General features: G+C 38.7%; 1 protein-coding gene across 5 annotated transcripts in view; it reads left to right on the forward strand.

Moving 5' to 3' along the window:
- Nucleotides 1-556: 556 nt before the first annotated feature.
- Nucleotides 557-23309, forward strand: part of GASK1B (golgi associated kinase 1B) — a 46127-nt gene continuing 23374 nt past the window's right edge. The window contains exons 1-4 of one of the 5 annotated variants that reach the window (XM_076010559.1): nucleotides 1177-1419; nucleotides 2119-3257; nucleotides 3376-3476; nucleotides 18913-19050. In XM_076010559.1, coding sequence (XP_075866674.1) covers nucleotides 2348-3257; nucleotides 3376-3476; nucleotides 18913-19050 — 1149 coding nt within the window. In that variant the 5' untranslated portion in view covers nucleotides 1177-1419; nucleotides 2119-2347. Of the gene's footprint in view, nucleotides 871-1176; nucleotides 1420-2118; nucleotides 3258-3375; nucleotides 3477-18835; nucleotides 19051-23309 lie in introns of those variants that run through there. The other 4 variants (XM_012783597.3, XM_012783601.3, XM_012783598.3 and 1 more) reach the window with 4 other exon arrangements.

Raw genomic sequence — 23309 nt, forward strand, 5'->3', positions numbered from 1 at the left:
TAATTTTAATTTTTAAAGAGCCAAGTCAGTTATTCTTTTGACTATGTGAAAATAGTAGGATGGTTATAAAAAGGAGCTCTGCCATGGTTTCCTTTCGAGAGGCTCAGGTTTACGATCTAGAAAGTGATTGTGCTTATGGAAGTAAGTGCCTTGAGTTTTGGCGCACAAAGAAAATTACTTTGATGTCTGAATTCTCATGAAGTTTAGCCAAAACCTCCAGGTATTTCTAGGGTACTGTCAATCCTGGGATTTCTCCTTCTCTTTCTTTCATGTTGCAGGACTTTTAAAGAGGAAGAAAGGATTGAGCACTGAAATAACAGTCCTATTATACTTTTCGGCATTTTACCACTTGGAAGTTTATTCTGTCCTATATATATTGTAATTCCTTGCTCTTTTTTGGATTGTAAAATGTAGTATTTTTAGGATTATAAATCATACACTAATCTCTTGCTCACTCCTCAGTATCACAACCTTCTTTCCCAGTGGGGAAAAAAAAATCCCTGCCCTTTTCCTGCCTTCTTGCCTTTTGGTTCTATTTGCCACAGAAGCAAATAGAATAAGCCTAAGTGAGACCCCAAGGTCACCAGATCCTGCCTTTGTGCTAGGACATGCAAACTACCTAGGCCAATCACTAACCTGTTTTTAAAAAAACCTCCAATCAGAGAGAATCCACGTCTTCTTTTGGAGAACTGTTGCACAGTGCCAGTGCACACTATAAATGCCTTTCCCTATCTGTGTGCACTCTTATCTCACTGTTCTATTTTTTTCCTCATTTGTATTAACCCGTTCTTACCTTTTTTCCTGAACTTTCAGGCCTTCTCAGAACTGGTGGGAGACAAATGTTACTCTGTAAACTGCCAAGGTGGTAAGGTGAGTAATTCCTGGGAACGTTGGTGCTCTAACCTCAAGCTAGGTGTGACAGACACTCCAGGGGTGATGGCATTCCTGATTTTGCAAAGTTATTTATTCGGCTGCTGCTGCTGCTCCTGCTCCTCCAAGCTAAGCAAACACTCTCAATCCTTTTTAACTTCATGTGACTGACATTTCTAAGTCTGTTTGCAAAGGGGACACTAGAGGGCTCCCAGGGGTTAAAAATAAGTGCAAAGTTATTTGAATGAAAACTGACTCTGCACGGCATTTTTTTTTCAGAATTTAAAATTAAAGTTTATTTTTTTAACTAATTTTTTTTAAAAAAACCTTATATATCTTAAAACTGTGCAGTAGCCAGTTTACAAGTAACCATTTTGCTTTGCAATCAGTAGTTTTCAAGGGAGCTTTTAAAGCTGAACTGAAATGTTTGAAATGTGGAACACTCTAGACCATGAAATATGTTCTACTTACATGCCTCAGCCTTTAAAAGTTCTTTGCATTAGAGTCAGGGATTACATTCTTCCTGGAGCCAAGCATGAGGCCAGCTGTGTAAGTAAGGTTGCTTATGAGTTTCTTCTTTTCTTTTTAATAGTGAAAAAATAGAGCTAGAGAGGCTTTTATTTTCTTTCAGCTGACTTTGGTGGGGGAAAAAAAAGGAATAAAAAGCAGTCGGATTTGTGTTGTTTGTGTGTGTGTGTAACTGAATAAATGTAACTGCTTCTAAGATATATGGACATTTATGGCTTTATATTATACTAACACTTAATGTTAGATAATGGAATATATAAAGAAAAATTTGTACCATTTAATTAAGAGGATATGTTTCTGAATTCAAATGTTAATACTTGGTGCTTCTGCCCAATTAGTTAATGCAGGACTTTTAGAGATAAATATGAGATATTAAAGATTTTTTAAAACCCATCTATTACTCATCTTATTTCTGAATTTTAAAAGGGAAAAGCTCAGTTTTGTCACATTTTAGTGCTTTTGCTTCAGAATCAACTTAAATGACTCTAGTTACAACCTATAAAAATATTCTTGGATTTTTGTGGCTTGTTTTCACTACTTTAAACAGAATATCAATTCTATACATCTATCTTATTTCCATTTTTTAAGTTTGGTTTTATTTCTTAACATTTAGTAGTGGTATTTATGAAAGGAAAGGGTTACTTTTTTCTTTACTCTTGTAGAGGAACTGAAATGGTCTGAGACTGTGACTCAGTTAACTCTGTTTCCATTCATTCCCAGAAACAAGCCACATTTCTCCTTGGGGAGGCTGATAGTTTAAAAGGTTTTATTGTGACGAGCGTCAACATTCCCAACTTCATCACCAACCTTTTCTTTCCACCTCTCCCCACGGAAGACCACTTAGATACCCAAGCAGACGCGGCGGCTGAAGTCAGGAAACCATGCATCATGTCAGCAGGAGCCAACTGCAAACTTTAAACTCTGTTCAACATGTGGATGCGGCAGAGCAATGACCTGTCCAGACAAGCCAGGGCAACTCATAAACTGGTTCATCTGCTCCCTGTGCATCCCGCGGGTGCGGAAACTCTGGAGCAGCCGGCGTCCGAGGACCCGGAGAAACCTCCTGCTGGGCACGGCCTGCGCCATCTACCTGGGCTTCCTGGTGAGCCAGGTGGGGAGGTCCTCTATCCAGCACGGACAGGCAGCTGAAAAGGGGCCACACGGCAGCCGTGACACGGCCGAGGTCCCCTTCCCTGAGATACCTCTGGATGGAACCCTGGCCCCTCCCGAGTCCCAGGGCAATGGGACCACCCTGCAGCCCAATGTGGTGTACATTACCTTACGCTCCAAGCGCAGCAAGCCTGCCAATATCCGTGGCACCGTGAAACCGAAGCGCAGGAAAAAGCATGCAGTGGCCTCTGTCGCCCCAGGACAGGCGGCGTTGGCTGGACCATCCCTTCAGGCGCAGGAAGCTGCAAGGGCGGCTGATGCTGCAGTGCCTGGGTTCGCCCAGGGAGGAAACCTGGGCAAGGTGGGAGAGCGACCCTGGAGGTTGGTGTGGGGTCCAGGAGTGCGCGCTGGGGGCTCAGACTTCCTGCAGCCCCAGGCCAAGGAGAGCAACATTAGGATCTACAGCGAGAGCGCCCCCTCCTGGCTGAGCAAAGATGACATCCGAAAAATGAGGCTCTTGGCGGACAGCGAAGTGGCAGGCCTCGGGCAGGTGTCCTCTAAGAGCGGTGCCCGCCTGCTGGTGCTGGAGGGGGGCGCACCTGGCTCCGCGCCCCGCTGCGGCCCCAGCCCCTGTGGGCTGCTCAAGCAGCCTTTGGACATGAGTGAGGTGTTTGCCTTCCACCTAGACAGGATCCTGGGGCTCAACAGGACCCTGCCGTCTGTGAGCAGAAAATCAGAGTTCATCCAAGGTAACAGATTCACAGGCTTTGTTATTTGCAGCTGTTGGGAATTCGGGTTCATTTTCTCTTTTCCCTTACTCTCTTTTTCTAAATCATTTTCCTCCACCCACGTTTCACATTTGGACAGCAGCAGCAATAGAGTGTCTTTCCATACGCTTGGCATTCTTTATTTTCCCAGCCTGGGAGGATATAAGAGTTCCAGGGAAACGCTGTCCTGGACGTGCAAGAGTAAGCCCATCCTGTGTAATCTTTGCTCTCCGTTTCCCTCGCACTTCCCAGTGGCTTATTAAATCTAATTAAAGCCAACGGCAATTTACATGATGAGGAGAGGAAGTTGGGTGGAGGCGAAGAACTTGCTGACAGGCATACTATTAACTAGTCACTGGGAGAGGAAATAGAATTTCATTCTTTGGAAGTTTTTAAAGTAAGGGGGAAGCAGGCTATCTTTCCTGAGCAGATGGAATCTTTTTGAGAGGCTCAGAGCTAGACTATGTTAGATTCAACCTCTTGTGTTTTGTTTGTTTGTTTGTTTGTTTGTTTTTGATTTTATTGAATTTATTAAAAGCATCAATAAGACATTCAAGCATGTATAATCAAGTTATAGGATAGAGATATTTTTTTTAATTATTTTTTTTATTTTGGCATATTATGGGGGTACAGATTTTAAGGTTTCAATAAATGCCCATTTCCCCCTGTTTGTTTGTTTTTAACAATGCATTTAACCACTTCATTTAGGAAATAAAGGGAATGAGGCAAAGAGAGGTGATTTGTTCAGTATGTATGCTAACTAGCCATAACTATTGCTCACTGAGCCTTATTTCCAAGATTCTCTTCTTGGGTGACAAACCTTTTGACAGATTGTAGGCTATGTGGCCGGTTACTGCAGTTGCAAGAGAAGGGGCTGGTTTGTATTCATGTTCTTGCCATAGAAAAGATAGTCCCTGAATATTAAGGCTGCTCCAGAGTTTCAGCACAAATTACATTGAATCAGTGGCTTGCGTTTGAATGCAGAAAGATCTCAGAAATGACAACTATGAATACAGGCTGGCCCAAGAGGCTAAAACGTACCCCAAAGAGATTATAAACTCAAAAGATACTCCCTTTCTCCCTGTTAACATAAAATTTAGCTTTTCAGTGGGGTTCCCAGGGAGGCTGGAACGGAATGGAGTAAAACCCTTGGTAGTGGCTGAGAACCAAATTGCATTTCCAATGTGCTTAGCATTGTATTAATATTACAATTTAATCTTAGAATGGATACTTCTTGAAGTACCAGTGATTTACTTAGAAAAATTGGACATTCTTTACTTATACTGGTTCATGTCTAGTGCTTCAGATTCATGGGTGTGTTTTGATGTCCCAGGTTCACAAAGTAGTCTACCACTGTTATGCCAATGTGAGGAAGCCTCTCAAACATTCAACCTAATGTTGGTAAAAACTAATTTTTATTGAGTGCTCATTATTTGCTAAGCATCATGTTAATACTAATTATTTCATATAGTTCATATATACATTTGACTCCTAGAATTCTCACAACAATTCTATGAGGTGGATACTATTATTATTTCCATTTATTAAATGAGAAAACTGAGGTTTATTTAGGTCAAGTAATTGGCCTCAACTCCTACAGCTGATAAATGGCCAAGCTGGGTTTTGAACATAGGCACAACGAACTTCAGAACATAACCTCTTGACCACTGGATTCAGGTGAATATCTACTTTATTATCTAAATCGGAACATTCTGGAGTGAAGGAAATCCTGGCAGGCATTGGGACAACAGGCATACCACAAAGCTGTGCTGGGCAGAGCAGGGCATCAGCTCACCCTCTTTATGCTATATTGCCATTCATTTTCTTGTCATAAAGGCCCTGGAGACGAAAAGATGAACTCTTGAATATATCCTGAGGAAGGTTCTCTCATGCGTCCTTTGAGCCCTCCCTGGATGGTCTTGGATGGAAGTTGGGAGAATAAAGTTGTGATGAGGAGCCTAGGCCCTGGAGCTGAACTGCCTGGGTTTGAACTTACCAGCCATATGACCTAGAAATGTTGCAATATCTCTTTATACCTCAGTTTCCTCAGCTGTAAAATGACAAAGCTGCTTACCTCATGAGGTTGTTTTTAGTTAATACATGAGACACACTTAGAACCAATTCTTGGCACAAGGGAAACTTTCAATAAACATCGGCTATTATTATTACTATACCAAGTTCATTGAGTTACTCACATAGACTCCAAGTCTCATATGTTATTTCCTTATGTGACAGGGCTACAACTAAAACCCAAGTCTCTTCACTGTTCAATTTAACCTTTTGTTACCAGGCTTCCTCTTAGATACTTAATTCTGTGCTCTGAATTTCCATCATCTTTGAGAATATAGATTTAATTTGAAGGAGGGGATTATACTCCCAATATGGCCTAGGTATTCCTCTCTCTATTCATATATGAGTGGAGATGGAACAAAACCAAGAAGGTCATACTGGTCTGACTCAATGGGATGAGTTAAATTCCTAAGATTATATCTCAAACAATACCAGGTATTTCTTTGTTCTCTCTTTGATACCTTCTTCAATTTAGTCATTTAGAGTCATGAAGTTGGGCTAGTATCCTTACGGGCCTATGAAATGATTTACATATAGGTATGAACACTGTGCACAATATAATTCTATCCAAACAGATTGTTATAGTGATGCAAAGAGTAGACAAGTTCAGGTAGACCATTCTCTATTTCTCTCTACATCCACCTACTTTTAGTCTTTTCCTCACCTGTGTCTTTCTTCCCCTGATTTCCACAGAAGTGTGTATTTTTCTTCTAGGGTCCTTCTATACTTCTATTGGTCAAGCCTTGGCTTTATTCAAATGTCTGTGTCCACCCAAGGAGGTACAAGGTCTTAAATAGTTACCAAGTACCTTTTTCTGGCTCACTTCATATCATCATATTGTATAATATATATTTGTATTATAATTGTTTGATCATCTGTTCATTTCCACTGGTCTCTAGGTCTGTGAAGGCAGAGATATTTCCCGTCTTCTTTAGTGTTGCATTTCTAGAGCTCATTGGAGAGTCTGGCACGTAGTAGGCGTTCAATATATATTTTGAGTGAATGCATTCTTGCTTTTCTTCCACTAACTCTAAACAATAAATCTATATTGGAAACTTCCAGCTTCTAATACTCAGGACAAGTACTACCATTTTTAGTTCTCAACCCAGGCTGAGCTTTCTCCTGGAGGATCTCATAAAGAGTTCATTGTGGGGCCGGGCGCTGTGGCTCACGCCTGTAATCCTAGCTCTTGGGAGGCCGAGGCGGGCGGATTGCTCAAGGTCAGGAGTTCAAAACCAGCCTGAGCAAGAGTGAGACCCCGTCTCTACTATAAATACAAAGAAATTAATTGGCCAACTGATATATATATAAAAAATTAGCCGGGCATGGTGGCGCATGCCTGTAGTCCCAGCTACCGGGGAGGCTGAGGCAGAAGGATCACTCGAGCCCAGGAGTTTGAGGTTGCTGTGAGCTAGGCTGACGCCACGGCACTCACTCTAGCCTGGGCAACAAAGTGAGACTCTGTCTCAAAAAAAAAAAAAAAAAAAAAAAAAAAAAAAAAATAAAGAGTTCATTGTGGAAGTAATGAAAAATTGTCCTTGGTAGCCTCCTTATAATGCAAATAATAAGATTTATAGGGCTTACTCTTGTGAGGACCATCAACATGGTCTGTTGGCAACATACTCTAGAGTAATTTGATTATGAGTTTTCTGCAGGAGGAACAATAGGATTTAGTATATTTAGGTATATATTTCTCTGATGATCTGGCTTGGTCTAGGAGTAGATCTCTTAATATGAGGGAGAGAAGATAGGCAGAAAATCCTGTAAGCAATCTGCTTTAAATTTTGTTTCTGTTCTCTGAATTTTGATTCATATTTATGAAAATAAATTTAAGTCTAATATCAAGAAGGTAGCTAGTCTGTATTGCAAGTTTAATGTAGATATTTAGATTATCTCAGTTAATTTTTCCAAGAATCCTATGTAGTAGATCTTTTTTTAACCTCCATTTAGAGATGAAAGAGAGGTAAGAAGACTGTTCATGATCATACAATGAGTTAGTTGTCCAGCAACTAACTTGTCTTTTAACTACCAAGTCTTTCTTCTTTTCATCAATTTACTTCCCTCAACAAGTCATTTAAGGGGCCCTAAGGTATACCTTCTTTCTCCATCACCACAGCCTGCTAGTATGTTTAGTTATTTAATATAGTGAAACAAATGACTTACATACTGATGAATACATACAGGCTATGGGAACCCCTTTATCTCAAGGAGACAAAACAACCTTAACTGTAGCTAAGAGTTATCGAATGTTCCTATATACCAGGCACCATTGTAAGTACTGTGCTTGAATTATTTCATTAAATTCTCATAAAAATTCTTTCTACTAGGTGCATCCAGGTGTTACAGAGCCTGGGGTCTCTACAGACATTTAGCAGATCTGGATATTGGGGCCCTGAGTAATTAAGTTCCTTGCTCAAGGCTATACAAATTACCTGAATGTAAAATGAATATATGAGATTCAAAGGGAGATGTAAAAGAGAATCGAATACTGTGATCTGAGTGATTTGCCTGCACCCAGCCTCTCAGATGAAGCTCTCTGTTGATTTGGTCCAAATATAAAGAGTCCCATCTCTAAACCTCATCTTCAGGGTTTTTAAAATTGATAAAGCTAGTGTGAGCGATCCAATCAGCACAGAGCTGCTAGCTCAGCTTAGTGTGGGACAAGTTTCTGGTTGTATAACTTGCTGAGTTCTAGATGATTCTTCTTGAATATAAAACGCTATGGCTGGGCATGGTGACTCATGCCTGCAATCCTAGCACTCTGGGAGGCCGAGGCGGGCAGATTGCTCGAGGTCAGGAGTTCGAAACCAGCCTGAGCAAGAGTGAGACCCCTTCTCTACTATAAATAGAAAGAAATTAATTGGCCAACTAATATATATAGAAAAAAATATTAGCCAGGCATGGTGGCACATGCCTGTAGTCCCAGCTACTTGGGAGGCTGAGGCAGTAGGATCGCTTGAGCCCAGGAATTTGAGGTTGCTGTGAGCTAGGCTAACGCCATGGCACTCACTCTAGCTTGGGCAACAAAGCGAGACTCTGTCTCAAAAAAACCATGAAAAACAAAAACGCTATATGTGAAATTAGTGGATTTAGTGATATTGTACTGTACAACAGACCGTTCCCTAACAGATATTACTCCAGAGATATCCTAGGAAATGAGAAGGGTGTACTTGGGGCGGGGCAGGGCAGGCAGTAGTTAGGTGGGGAGTGCCCGCAGTGTACCGGAATACCAAATCCAGTAGTTATCACTGGAGCAGATTCTCCTCCTATATGTCTTTGCAGGAAGTACAAAAATGAATTGAAATGTGACATCAAAGGGCCATTTCAAAAATCCTTTTTTCTAATGAAATCTTTTTCAGTTGTGAATCTATAAAAAGTCTAGTGTTATGCATCGCACAGTGCCTATACTGTATTTAGTGTCTTTTGTCTATAATACCACTTAATTCTACATAGCAGATGTTACTGTTATTTTAAATTGGGGAATCCTGAAGCTCAGTGAGATTACAGAATTTGCCCTAAGCCACCTAGCTAATGAGCATTGGAACTGGAGTTTGTAACCAATTCTGTCTGACACTAAAGCCTCCTCATGTTGCTTCTGTTAACCCACCCCTCCTTCTCAAATACGACTTGCAGCATTTATGGAATAGTGACAAAAATGTGCCCATTTTAGCACAATGGTTTCTGAATTTACCACTCTACCAATATTTCTATTTAATTTCTTTTTTCAACTTAATTATATAACACTGATAATATCTTTGCTGAAGGGAAGTATTGGTACACTACTCTGAACACTACTACAAAGTTTTTTATGCAAGTCAAAACTCCAGTGATTACTAGATTTTCTTATTTGCCAAGCAATCTTATGTATGTTTAGGTGATTGACCATGTTATTTGCTTTCTGCCAATCCATCCTTGAGAGAGTCTCAAATCATTATAAAAGTCACCAGATACTGTGAGGTGCTAATACATTTAGATAATTTTTTTAAACAAAATATTTTAAATATTTAAATAGGATAAGGCAAAGCAGACTATATCCATGTGAAAATCTAGAGCACAAGAAAAGAAAACCCAGCGCCCTCCATGATCTTTGATTTAGCAGCTTTGCCAAAGTTTCCCTCATCTGAACAGTAGCGTGAATAAATCTCAAGGGACACCATTTTGGTAGCATTTAACCATTGTACAGTTTTTTGTGCCCAGCATGGAAGATGCATTATGTATACTTTATTTTTAGGATGCTGCTTTATTGCCATGGAGCTGTCAGACTGAATTAAGGTAGCCTAGTTCCAGGAATTCTGTGTGTCAAGGCTGCTTAGATGACAAACTGCAGGCACCCCACAAACTTCCATTTAAATTCATTGTAGATCCCAAGTTGCTCACTGTTTTCCGACTTGTATTGCCTCTTCTTGTTATAAAGTAGGAGAAATATATTGCATATTTTTCACTCTCTTTTCAAGTCCATGCAAGCAGCATTGTGAGTTCTGGGTAATGGCGCAGTGGCCAAAGCAGAGGGATGGCAGCTTTGCATTTGTATTGTGTCAGGCTCTCAGGTAAGGACAGAGTTATTTTGCAGGGACTGCAGTAACCCTGAGAATAACCCAGACACCCTTACAACTTGGAAACATCCTGGCTTCCCAATCCTAGAAATCTTTGACGTATCTTCCAACTTTCTTAAAATATTTATTTGGGAGTGCATAATCATGTTTTATTTTATAAAAGTTGGATTGAAAGCATATTGTGCTTTTTATTAGAAAAACCCTAAGGATGTTTCTTTACCAATGAGATTCAGCTGGTCAGCTTAATACATTCATTCATCAACAAACAAAAGTTTACCAAGCCTGGCTCTAAGCAGTGCTCTGTTCCAGCATCCCCTTGTTTGCTCACCACATACCTTCCTAGACAGATGGGGAACCAGGCAACCTGCGCTGCTGTGCTTCTGGAACTTGTCCCTCAGTCCCACCACATGGCTGGGATAAAAGGAACAATGAATGGTTGTCACAGTACTCGCAGCATAAAAGATGCATGTGCCTTAACTCCATGGAATCTATTTCCTTCTATAGGATCACATTTGTCTTTTCTTCTTTTAACAAATATTTATTGGGCACCTGCTATGTGCCAGCCACTCTTCTAGTCACTGGGGCTGAATCAGTCGTTAGACGGTCAGGAATTCCTGCCCTTGTGGAGCTGACACTAGTGGGTCATGTGGGAATTCAGTGGGGGGGGGCAGAATCTGGTTGTCACTGATTTCAGGATTCAATCAGCACCTTCCTGAGCTCAAGGCCATGACCTCTTCACTGGCACTGAATCTGCTGCTGTCTTTGGGTTGGTCTAAGGACCACACACGTGCAGTCTGGCTAGACGGCCCTTTCTACCTCAGTTCATGGGAAAATATTACAGTTTCAGTACAATTCGATTGTAATTAGTGCAATTCCATGGCATTGACTTTTCTCTGCAAGGCACAACCCTAGGTACTAGGGCAAAACAGTGTAGCCTTTAACTCAAAGAGCTTTGTGGTTAAGGGCGTGGACTGGCAATGTAGATAGACTCCCTCAGTTTGAAGCCTGATTCTGCCACTTGCTAACTTCATGAGTTGGGATAAGTTGCTTTGTACCTTGTTTTTTCATTAGTATAATAGGGGTAATGATATTAAAAATAATGATGACAATAGTATTTACTTTAGAGTTATCAAGAAAATGGAGTTGATTTGTATAAAATATTTAGAACAGTGCCTAACACATGATAGCACCTTTAAATGTTACCTTTTATTTTCAATTTCTCACTTGATTTAGTTCTTTGTCTTATGTTCCCTTAGATTTTATTAGTGTGTTTATCTAGATTGATGTTTACTTGAACTAAATAAATGTGCACCTAAAGTGTACATTTAAAGAAAGTCCTTGGAGTCTATAGTGGATAAAAATGATCTCTCTTTGCCGAGCGTGGTGGCTCACGCCTGTAATCCTAGCATTCTGGGAGGCCGAGACGGGTGGATCACTTGAGATCAGGAGTTCGAAACCAGCCTGAGCGAGACCCTGTCTCTACCAAAAATAGAAAGAGATTAATTGACCAACTAAAATATATATATACAAAAAAAAAAAAAATTAGCCGGGCATGGTGGCGCATGCCTGTAGTCCCAGATACTCAAGAGGCTGAGGCAGTAGGATAGCTTGAGCCCAGGAGTTTGAGGTTGCTGTGAGCTAGGCTGATGCCATGGCACTCACTCTAGCCTGGGCAACAAAGTGAAACTCTGTCTCAAAAAAAAAAGAAAAATCTCTCTTATTTGTGCAGTGCTAAACACTTGACATTCATTATCTCATTAAATTTCACAACAGCCCCATACATCAAATATTCTTGTACAGATTTCCTGAGGGAAAAACTGAGGCTCAAAGAATAACATCTGGCCCCTGAAGGCCCACAGGTAGTGTGCAGCAGGGCTGGGGTACAGACCTGGGTGCAGAGGACATCAAAGCCCCCTTCTTCAGAGCTGTGCCAGTGGCCTCCTGCCATCCCTTCACATCATCGTTGGCCTCCAACGATTGCAGCCTGGGGCTTTCCCAGTTAAACATACAACCAGATTGCAACCTGCTTTTCCCATTGCCTCATTGTCTGATTCCTGATGTAGCCACGATGCCTTAACTGTTCTCCTTCTCACGACAGTGATCTGGGGTCAGAGGGAGAGAGCCAGCAGTGTGTTTTGCCATTCCTGTTTTCATCATCTCAGTGTCTCATAGAGTTACGGATACATGGGGATGGATAGTTGAGCAAAAGCTAGACAGAATGACAGCATGGAAAACCTCTTCACATCCCTGGCTCTATCTCTCAAGTTTTTTTTCGATTCCTCCTCAATTCATTTGGTATGAGGGCACTGAAATCACAGTTTACTAGGATGTCATACCAAGCACATTTTTATTCAGGGTCTATCGACCATTCCTTAGAACCTAAGGGCTATCCATGAACATTGGGGAATTCTGAAAAATTTGTTCATTTGTTCATCAAAATTTTTGAGTGCTTATTTTAGTCTAGACACTGCATGAATAGGTAGAGATCCAAAGAAGACTAAGAAATAGTCCCAGTTCGCCAGAGTTCTCTGCTTGGGAGGCAGGAGACAGCTAAGCAAACCTACCTTACAAAAAGGGTATGATAAAAACCTCAATGAAGATATTTTTAGGAGGCCCTGCAGGTGCAGGGAGGGAAAATTAAGCCTAGAATATGTATGTAGGGAGGGTAGGTGGTGAAATTATAAAGATTTTTGGAAGAAGTAATGCCAGAACTGGTTTTTAAAAGTCACTGTGGGTGGACTGAGAGATGGGGTGGGTGTAGAAAGGGTAGAGAGAATAGATGTCTGGAAAATGCGTGAAAGCAGAGTGTGCCCAAGCAAGTACAAATAGTTCTGAGAAACAAGAGATTAGAGTTTGAGGGGCTGCAGTGAGTTTAGCTGTGGTGAGTGGAATATGCTTTATGTCATGTAAGGAGCATGGACTTTATCTTGCAGATAATGCAGAATCACTGAAGGGTTTGAAGAAGGGGAGTGATGTAATGGACTTTGCATTGTCAGAAGGTCACTCTGGTCAGGAATTCATGGCTCCTTTAACTGCTTTAATAAACACTGAAGCACCCAGGACTGGGTCACCCTGATGTGACCAAGACTTTGTCTGCAAAATGTGATTCTTTGTGGAGCCTGGCACAGTGACTACAGCATCACCACCCTTTGAAGTCAAATTTGATTCCTATTTTTGTAAGTGGAACATTGAAACAGGAAGAGTCTGGGAGTTTCCATTTATATAGTGGAAGTCCAAGGCGGACCTAGAAAGCAGAAGTTCCTGCTGATTAGTCAAAGGTTCAGAACAAAGAAGGAAACTTTGTTTTTAAATGAGAACTGCTGATTTAGATTGTTTAAGTAGTTTATGATAGAGAAAGTCGAAAGGCATTCTCCTTTCCTGCTGCCTCCTACCCTCACACTTGGCTAACTCTTGAGGAAATATTTTCCAGGCATTATTTTAACTTAATTCAATTTAAAGAAAACAAGCTATGAAATGAAAAAGAGTTATATAAATAAATGAATTATATTTTTGTTTGAAAGAATGTATTCTAAATCACCCAGAAATCTATTTCCTTTTTTATTATTTCGTCTTATTTTTAATTGATAAGTAATAATAGTATATATTTATGGGGTACAATGTGATGTTTTGATATACCTTTACAATGTGGAATGATTAGATCAGGCAAATGAACAAATCCGTCATATCACATACTTATTATTTTGCGGTGAAAATATTATAAATATACTCTTTTAGCAATTTTGAAATATATAAAATAGATATGATTATTTAGTCACCATTCTGTGTAATAAATAGATCACTAAATCTTATTCCTTTTAACTGAAGCTTTGTGCCCTTTGATCAACCCTTCCCCATCCAACCTCTTCCCCCAGCCTATCGTAGCCATCATTCTACTCTCTACTTCTGAGTTCAACTTTTTTAGATTACACATATAAGTGAGATCGTGTGATATTTGTCTTTTTGTGTCTGGCTTATTTCACTTAGCATAATGTCCAGGTTCATCCATGTTGCTACAAATGACAGGATTTCCCCACTTTTAAAGACTGAATAGTATTCCATTGCGTATATGGACCACATTTTCTTTATCTATTCATCTGATGATGGACACCTAGGTTAATTCCATATCTTAGCTATTGTGAATGGTGCTGCAATGAACACAGGATTGTAGCTATCACTTTGGCATGCTAATTACAATTCTTTTGTAGATATATCCAGAAGTGGGATTACCAGATAGTATGGTAATTCTATTTTTAGTTTTCTGAGGAAACTTTACATTGTTTTCTGTAATGGTTATATTGATTTAGATTCCCACCAGCTGTGCTATGGGTTTCCTTTTCTCCACACCTTTGCCAACACTTGTTATCTTTTGTCTTTTTGATAATAAACTTTCTAACAGGTGTGAGGGGTATCTCATTGTGGTTTTGATTTGCAAATAAATCTATTTCTAAGACAAGTCCCTCTATCCTGCTTCTTCAGCCCCACCCCCTTAAAATCATAAAAACCTTACACAGATTTATTTCTTTTTGCATTAAGGTTTTCTTTGAATGCATTGTTGACAGTTGCAGTGAAGCCCAACAGAATTGCTTTTCTATAACAAAGATGTGCCTCCAGTTTAGACTAGTCTTTGTTTTCTTTAATGGGTTTTGTAGAGTTGTTTTTAATGAAGGGCTCTGAGTTGGACTGTCACTTCCTTTTTGTCTTGTTCACAAGGAGTCTTGGAATGTGGCCCATGCAATAGAAAGAACTTTATTTCAGAGCTCAGGATGTTTTTTCTTATTTTTTCTCAGTGACAAATGCATACAGACATTCACAACTCCACCCTACATGCTTAGCATTCACCTATAGTTCAACAAAACCAGTCAGCCAGTGTTCAAAGTGAAGGGCATTTCATAAATCTAGACAAAGGAGATTGTGTATAGCATTCATTCTTCGTGAATTTTCATGTTCATCTTCTCAGAAGAATGTCTTCTTGTGCTTTTGAATAAAAAATGACTTGGGAGAACATAAAAATTCAGGAGAAATATTCAGATTACAGAAAAAAGCATTACTGGCAAGTCTCATTTTTTTAGGACAGCTATATAACCTTTAATTCACACGAACACCCACGTATCCTTTTAAACCTGTTTTCTCGCCACTCTGACAGAATTTTATCTCTTCACTGTTAAGATTTCTCTAGAGAGTATAGTACTGCATCATTTTTGACAAACCTGAAATGCGATGAGATGAATGCCCCTCATCTCTAAAACACTTCAGGGTAAGTTGCTCTAACCAGTTTCCTGTTTTCAGAGGCTATTTTTCTGTCATCCCTTCAGTTCTATCAAAGTTCATTTAATTCTTTTAAAAGCCATATTTTATAAAAAGTGGAGTTCTCCTCACTGTAGTACTTATTGCTCTGAGATCTGGAATCATACTGACTGTTATTATTATCTGCAAGGGCCACAGGCTCACACGTAGCAAGAAGACCTGGACTTGGAAATGAACCACAGCCATCCAAGACCCAGGCTGGGTATTATTGCTCACCTGCTTTCTTCTTGTTCTCTGGAAATCCCCTTTCTTGAGGTAACCTGATTTCTGCCAGAGCAGGAAAAAAATGTCTTTATGTGATAGTCAGCATTCAAAATATTTAGCTGAGGGGAAATGGATAGACATGGAGAAAAACACAGGATATTCATTGAAAACCATTTTTTTTTAAATCAGCTAAATACTCCCTTAGGCAGTTTAAGAATACCTTGTTCATTACTAGTATAGAAAATATATCATTCTCCCAAAATTTGATGATCTAAAGTAGAAAAATGGTAAATTAAATCCAATATACTCATAAACTAGATTAGAGGCTAACATACAGCTTGCAGGCTAAAAAATGGCCCACAGTGTGTTTTTATTTTGTGACCTAAAAATGGTTTCTACAATTTTAAATGGTTGAAAAAAACAAAAGATTAATGATATTACTATGACACTTGAAAATCATAAGAAATTCAAATGTCAGTGTTCATGGTAAAATGTTATTGAAATAGTTATAACCCATTGTTTATATATTGTCTATGACTACTTTCATGCCACAACAGATTTGAGCAGTTGCATAGTTGAATAGTTGCGATGGAGATCATCTGGCCCTCAAAGCCTGAAATATTTACTCTTTTCCCTTTATAAAGTTTGCTGCACTGGACAAGATTATTGCATCACAATTAAAGTGGAATTATTTAAAATATTTAATTGTAAGAGAAATACTTATAATATTTAGTGGAACATTTATGACAAACTTGATATACAAGAAGATTCCAAATAGCTTCTTTGCATAATTTTTGCCTCTTTCCCCTGCCAGAAACGTAAGCTCCACAAAAGCAAAAACATTGACATTTTTTATGTATTTAGCTTTAGGTTCTGGAACAGTGCTTAGCATATAGTAGATGCTCAAAAAATAATAAAAGTCAGTTAAGACTGATGAAGTATATGATTGTATAATGTATATATATATGATAATAGTCATATCGAACCCTTTCTGGGGCATGTGTATATGTTAAGCAATAAATTGAGAATTTTAAATGCATGATCTCATTTAATCCTAACAAAGATTAGGAAGCTACCTTATTGTCTTCATATTACAGAAGAGGAAAGGAAGGTTTAGAGAGGTTACATAACTTGTCTAGCATTACGAAGCTAAGAAGTAACATGGCCAGAATTCAAGGTCTGCTGGGTTCCAGAGTCTGAGGTCTAACCATAAGCTATATATATATATATATATATTCTTTTTTTTTTTAATTTCTAAAATCAATTTACATATTCAGGTGAGAAACAACAGAATAAGAAAATACTGGAGGTGAATATACAAATAACAGAACCAATTACTGGGATATGAGATTATAAATGATTTTTGTTTTCTTGGCTATATATTTTTATGTTTTTCCACATTTCATAAAATGAGTAGATTTACTTTTAATTACTTTTCCAATAAGAAACAAATGTTTCTAAAAGGGTGGGGAAGGGAACAGCCCAGCAGGTTTCAATTGTTTTTGTAGATCATTTCCTTGTTCCTCTGCAGGCCTTGCATTGCTGGGGTAGCTGCCATCCCTCTGTCCATCTGTGTATTGATTTGTGTTGTTGAAGTTCAGTATTAAATGTCAAGTCTCTTTAAATACTTCCAAGCCCTGAGCATGCAAATGCTATTTGTGTACGAAAAACTTTGGTCCAAAGGCACTGATAGATGGAGCTTCTTGGTGTTTATCTTTAGATGCCTGAAATACACATGTCTTTGAGAGCTGTGTAGTGTTTTCTATTCGTCTTCAATTACACTGATCCAGCCCTGTCTTCCATGCATGATGGATTGCTTTTACCTGAATTTTATTTGTTTTTTTAAATTGATACAGGATTTGGCATATACACGTTTAAAATGATCTTATATCTAAGAAGATAATTAGGTCCCAGCAGCCCGAAGTCATTTAGTAAAGTAAAAAGAAAGAGAGAGATAATGTTACAAATGAAGTTCTTTAGTTATGGCTCATGTTTCTTTTTCTGTTTCTTTTCTCTTCTTAATTGCGTGGCATATTTTCACAATCCAAAGGACTTTTTATATGCCCTGGCCTACATCGCAAGGCTAAAGGGAGAAGGAGTTTTCTTTTGCACAAAACTGGAATGCAAGTGATTAGAATGATTACGTGATTGTTATTAAAATTACTGAGGTTAGTATAACACCAGATTCAAGAGCATTAGAGAAGAGGATGGTTTCCTACCTATATGAAAGGTTGAAGATAAGAATTCTACAAGGCAAGCAAACAAGGTGGCAAAATAAAAAGTGTCCCGTGAACAATGAATAAAGTTACATATTGAGAACATCTGAGGCTATTTAAAAGGGGTTTTAAAAATTCCTATGACATGTCTAAACATTCCAGTCATAATTTCAGAGGCCTCTTGTTGTTCAGGCCTGTTAAGAATGAGTTAAGTGGGCTTTTTCAGATCTTTGTAAGTTAGTCATTTTTTTTTTCAATAGCATCATTCTGATTTTTGAGTTATAAGCAAAGTTTCTCAACACCATCTCTTTGTGACTTTATTTGGCAGAAATGGGGGTTGGGGAGTGACACTATTGGTTTTAAACTTGAAGTGTTGTTTAATGTGACCCTGGTCATGGTCTTCCTTGTTTATGATGACTTCACTGGGGCTCGTCGTTCTCAACACAGTTTAGCAATGAAAGAAATTGCCTTTCTAAACTATCCAGAGTGACACTAAAACAATTCGAATGACAGCTTTTTAAAAAAACCATCTATGCACATGTAGTTGAAGAACTGACATTTGCTTAAGTACACTTTGTAAGGTTATGTGTGAATAAATGATCCGTTATCAAGAGCACTGTTGTGCTTGTACGGTTTCTATTAGAAAAGGGAAAAAAAAACTCTCTTGCTTCTTTTTTCCTTCTTTGGAGATTATAGTGATTGGTGTGAACCATACAATTTCACTTTCAAATTTGTGACTTCTAAAAATTCTTTTTCTTCCTGACATCATAATGTGGCCTCAGAAAATCAGACAGTTGTTATTACAAATAGAGAGCAGCTCCACTCAGACATTGAATAGACAATTATAAATGTCTGGATTCTTTCCCTTTTTGTGGTGGCTGCTTTTAGATGTGGAATAAAACCACATTAACCAGAGGACGTTGTTATTGGTGGTTAGTAGCCTATTTTCGCCACATCTATAAAGTATCTTGTTTAAAAAAACTTTTTTCATTGTCTAACAATAACTTTCTGCTTTAGAAGACTTTTAACAGGAATCATTGAGGTATGAAAGTATTAAAACTTCAGAAGACAAAGGGACCATAAAATATCATCCAATCAAACTCTCACATTTGACAGGTGAGAGTCTCAGGCTGTGAAAGAGTGAATGACCTGTCCAAGGCACACACCTGGTCAACAGCGTGCTGAAAGAGTGTTTGTTTTTCTGATTCCATAGATGGCCGCCCATGTCCCATCATCCTCTGGGATGCATCTTTATCTTCAGCAAGTAATGACACCCATTCTTCTGTTAAGCTCACCTGGGGAACTTACCAGCAGTTGCTAAAACAGAAGTGCTGGCAGAATGGCCGAGTACCCAAACCTGAGTGGGGTTGTACTGAAATACATCACCATGAGTGGTCCAAGATGGCACTCTTTGATTTTTTGTTACAGGTAAGTTTATCACACCAAGTAAGTGGTTATCTAAGACTGACACTGAGTTGTATTAGCCTGACACCAAGGAATTTTCATCATTTGGAGTTTTTATGAAGCCCTAGTTTAAGTTCTATAATGCTATATTTGGTTAAGTACAGTATCCACATTAAAACATTTTATCTTGAACTCCTGGCCTAAAGGAATCCTCCTGTCTCACCCTCCCAAAGTTCTGAGATTACAGGCATGAGCCACTGTGCCCTTCTAACATTTTTATATTCTTTTGGGAAATAATCATAAATGTCTTCCAGCATTTTTATTAGTTTCTAAAGAAGTAATTTGCCAGTCATCCTATAATAGTCATACTGATCATAGTTAGATTTGTTGAGCTATAGGGGATTGTCTTAACCCATTTGGGAGGAGAGAAACTGAGGCTTAGTGAAGTTAAGTATCTACGGCTAAAACCTAGACCTGGGACTCCCTGGGATCTGTTGATGACAAAAGTTTGTCTTTTTTATCATTCCATACTACGTTTTGCCTTGGCCATATAGCTTATAGCCACCATTTCCCTTATTTTCTTTCCAATAATTTATTGCAAACTTTTTTCATTAAGATACAACATTGGATAAAATAAATATTGACAATTTACATAATTGATCTCTGATTTTATATTTTTTATAATTCTTTTCTCCTTTTAATAAAGATCTCATGACTCTTTCTGCTCCCTCATTCTAATTACTGCCTTTCCTTTCCCCTACTTTAGAAAAAGTAGTTTTCTATTGTTGTATTGTTAATTAGTATCTTGGGGAAATTTAGGACTGCCTTAGCACATTTGCAAAACATTCTCTTTTGGTTAATTCCTTTTTGTGTGTGTGTGTGTGTGACTACGAGGAAGAAACTGGAGAGGGCCAAAATATAGGAAGAAAGCCAGTCTGGTACAGAGTGACAGTCTAAGGCACAGGAACTTTGATGAAGGAGGAAGGATCCCTGTGTCAGTGGTGCAGAACCACCAGGGAGGACTGGGCTGGAGAACAGGCTATTTATGAATAGTTTGACCAGGAAGCAGTCCACAGTCACCAAATACTGCCTTCTTTACGAGTGTTGAAGAATCCGGCTATGAGGCTCAAATTGGTTTTAATCATTGTATATGCATTATCTCATTATTCCATTCAACCAACATACTATCTCGGTGAGATAGGTGCCTTTTCTTCATTTTACAGGTAGGAAAACTGAGGCATAGGGAGGTTTTTTTATCAAGAACTATGGTGAGTCTGAGATTTTACTTTACTTGGAAGCTAACAAGTTCGTCTGCCACAGATTGGTAGATGCTAGCAGAAGACGCAAGACTCCCAGGTCAGAGACAAATGACTTTGTTACCCATGATTAGCAGGCAGCACGAGCTTTATGGACCCTTGGCCCTTCAAGTTCCAGTGGGGTGATACAGAGTGGCCCTGGCGAATGCTTCAGATGGTGTGTTTGTGTCACTGCAGAGGAACCCTAGGCTTAGGATACCCCCAATCTTATAAGTGGCTACTAGAAAACCTGCCTGCCATTTGCCTTGGAAGAATACATTATTATCTTTGTCAGGAAATAAATCTATACACCATCTCAGAGGGAGACACTCTGTATTGTCCAAAGCTGTTTTCTAAACTAACATCCTTAAAAATAAGTGCAGAACAAAACCTAATACAAGATGTGCAGAAATGTTATGAAGAATCGTCTCTTGACAATTATCTAACTTGTGCAGTGTTTACACAGTAACACTAGTAAGTTCCTAAATAGAAATACTCACAAGTCTGGCAAACTGTGGATTCCATATTTTTAGTCATTATTGTATAACAACTACCAAATTATCCTTGGGTTAATGAAACAAGTGGGTATGATAAAATTTAATAGTCATAAAGTGGAGAATGAATGAAGGTACCTTGGGTTAAGTAGGTGAAGGTACTCACTATGAGGTCAGGCGTTTGTGAAATGGTTAGCATAGATGCTGAAGTCCCTGAGAATGATGACTAGAGGGATGATGGAAAGGGAATCTATGAACCTTGTAGTGAAATCTATGGGAAAGGAATGATCTGAGGCTTGAAGCTGATGGACATAAGAGCTAGCCTATAATGAATAGGGGCAAACTCTTAAGCTCTCTAATGACATACACATGTTTTAATTCTGGAACTCTCAGCTAAATCCCTTCCTACCCTGCTGTCTTTATTATTCTGCTTTCTATTGAGGAAAGTTCCAAATGTCATTCAATAAAGATATATTTATGCAACAACTGCTGTGTGTTATACTGCTGAAAACAACAACAAGGGTTAGCAAAGTAGTGTAAGATGATTATCCCTACTGTCCTACTTCTAGTTGCTTTTTTTTTTTTTAACTACTTAGGAAAGCACAGTGTATGAAACAGAAGATAGATCCATGTAAAAATGGGTGGCTGAAATACTATAAACACAAGTTCGAATTGTTATGAAGTCAAGAGAGGCAGAGCACCTTGCTATAAAGTGTTCATATGTAAACATATGCCCTAAAGGTTGTATGTTCATATGACTTGAGGACATCCTAAATATACCATCTGAAGCAGAGTTCATTTTGGGAGTAGTGATGCTTCCTGACTCTTGAGAGATATCATGGAACACAGAGGAGGAGAGCAGTTTCCATGAGGATATGTTTTTTACTTTGTAACTTTCTACTGTTCAGTACCCTGACATAGCAAGAAAGAAACTCCAGCTGAGTCACAGTCTCCTTCTGAGCAGCTTTTATCATTATTGTGCACATTGTCTGTAGTCTCGAGGACACATCTGGGCATGTGAAAACACTATTAGGAGTTTTGTTTTTACAAAGATAAGTATTTCAAATCTTTAAAATAATAATATTAATAATTTAACATTCATAGAACACTTGCTTGTGCCAGGCACTATTCTACGCACTTTGATATTAAGCACTAAGATTGAGCTTATTTAATATTTCTAGCAACTCTTAGAAGTAAGCACTATTATTATTCCTGTTTTAGAGATGAGGAAACCAGGGCCTAGAGATATTAAGTACTGGGTCAGGGTCACACAGCTAATTTGCAATAAAGACTGGAGTCAAACTCAGGAGTTCTAGCTTATAAAAGAGCTGAACTTCTAAGCAATGTTGCCTCCTATCCATTATATGGGGGAATGGTAATCCAATTTTCTAAGTCAAACTTTGGAAGTAATCTAGGTATTTCTGTGATATTTACCCCACATCCATATTGAGACCAAATCCTTGATAATTCTTACTTCCATCTTCTTTTAGATATAGCTTGTTGCTCCTGTGTTCATTCAGGCTTTGTCATCTCTCACTTGGGTGACTCCCTCCAGTCTACTCATCAAACTATATGAGCCGAGATCACTTTTGGCTTGGGATAGTGAGCAGCAGACTGCCAATACTTCTGCAGGGACTGGTTCTATTGGTAGGTCAGTTTTTATGGTCTACTCCACTGCTTCCTCTGCCTGGAGTGGGAGGGGTTTCTTCCTTCTTGATAGTTCATAAGGCTGAGGTGTTGCAAGATTTTACAAGGACTTGCTTGGAGCTCCTGATTTTGGCTCTGACAAAGACATAAATCTAAAGGTGAAAAGTTAATCTGATTGTTAGAAGTCAATTTGCTTAGTATTTACAAAAATATATTGAATTACATATACAAGGATATTTTTTTAAGTCAGAAAAATAAATGGTGTTAAGGAATGTATTGGATGAATTTTGTGAACAATCTTAGAAAAGTTATGCCTGAAGCAACCTAAAACCACTTGCTCTAAGATGCCAGAGCAAGGGCGAAGGAATACAGAACCCAGTTGTTAATTTTCTGTACACAGCATTCTTTTTGTTTCAACCAGTTAACAAATCTACATTCACAAAGGCTATGCCATTTTACAGGGTCTGTAAAATGTGATAGAGATACAAGTAATCTTTTATTCTTGAAGTGTGGGGGTTATAAACCACATAGACAAAAATTCACTTCCATTAGGATGACAAAGAAAAGTATTCTACAGAGTGCTTGAGTTTCCAAGATTTGGTCAAATTTCTCTCAAAAGATTATACAAAATAAATATAAAATAATAGGAGTAAATTTAGGATGTAGAAAACTTGCTTTTTGACCCAAGAGACATTATAGTGTAATGAATGGTAGGAGCTGAGACTCTGGAGACAACCTGGTAAATCTGAATCCCACCTCTGCTGCTAGTGATTTTTCAACCTTGAGAAGTTGCTTAAACCTGTCTCTGCTTTGGTTTTGTCATCTGTAAAATAGGAATAATAATAGT

This window comes from Microcebus murinus, chromosome 15 (assembly GCF_040939455.1).
Source record: "Microcebus murinus isolate Inina chromosome 15, M.murinus_Inina_mat1.0, whole genome shotgun sequence".
NCBI classification, from domain to species: Eukaryota; Metazoa; Chordata; class Mammalia; order Primates; family Cheirogaleidae; genus Microcebus; species Microcebus murinus.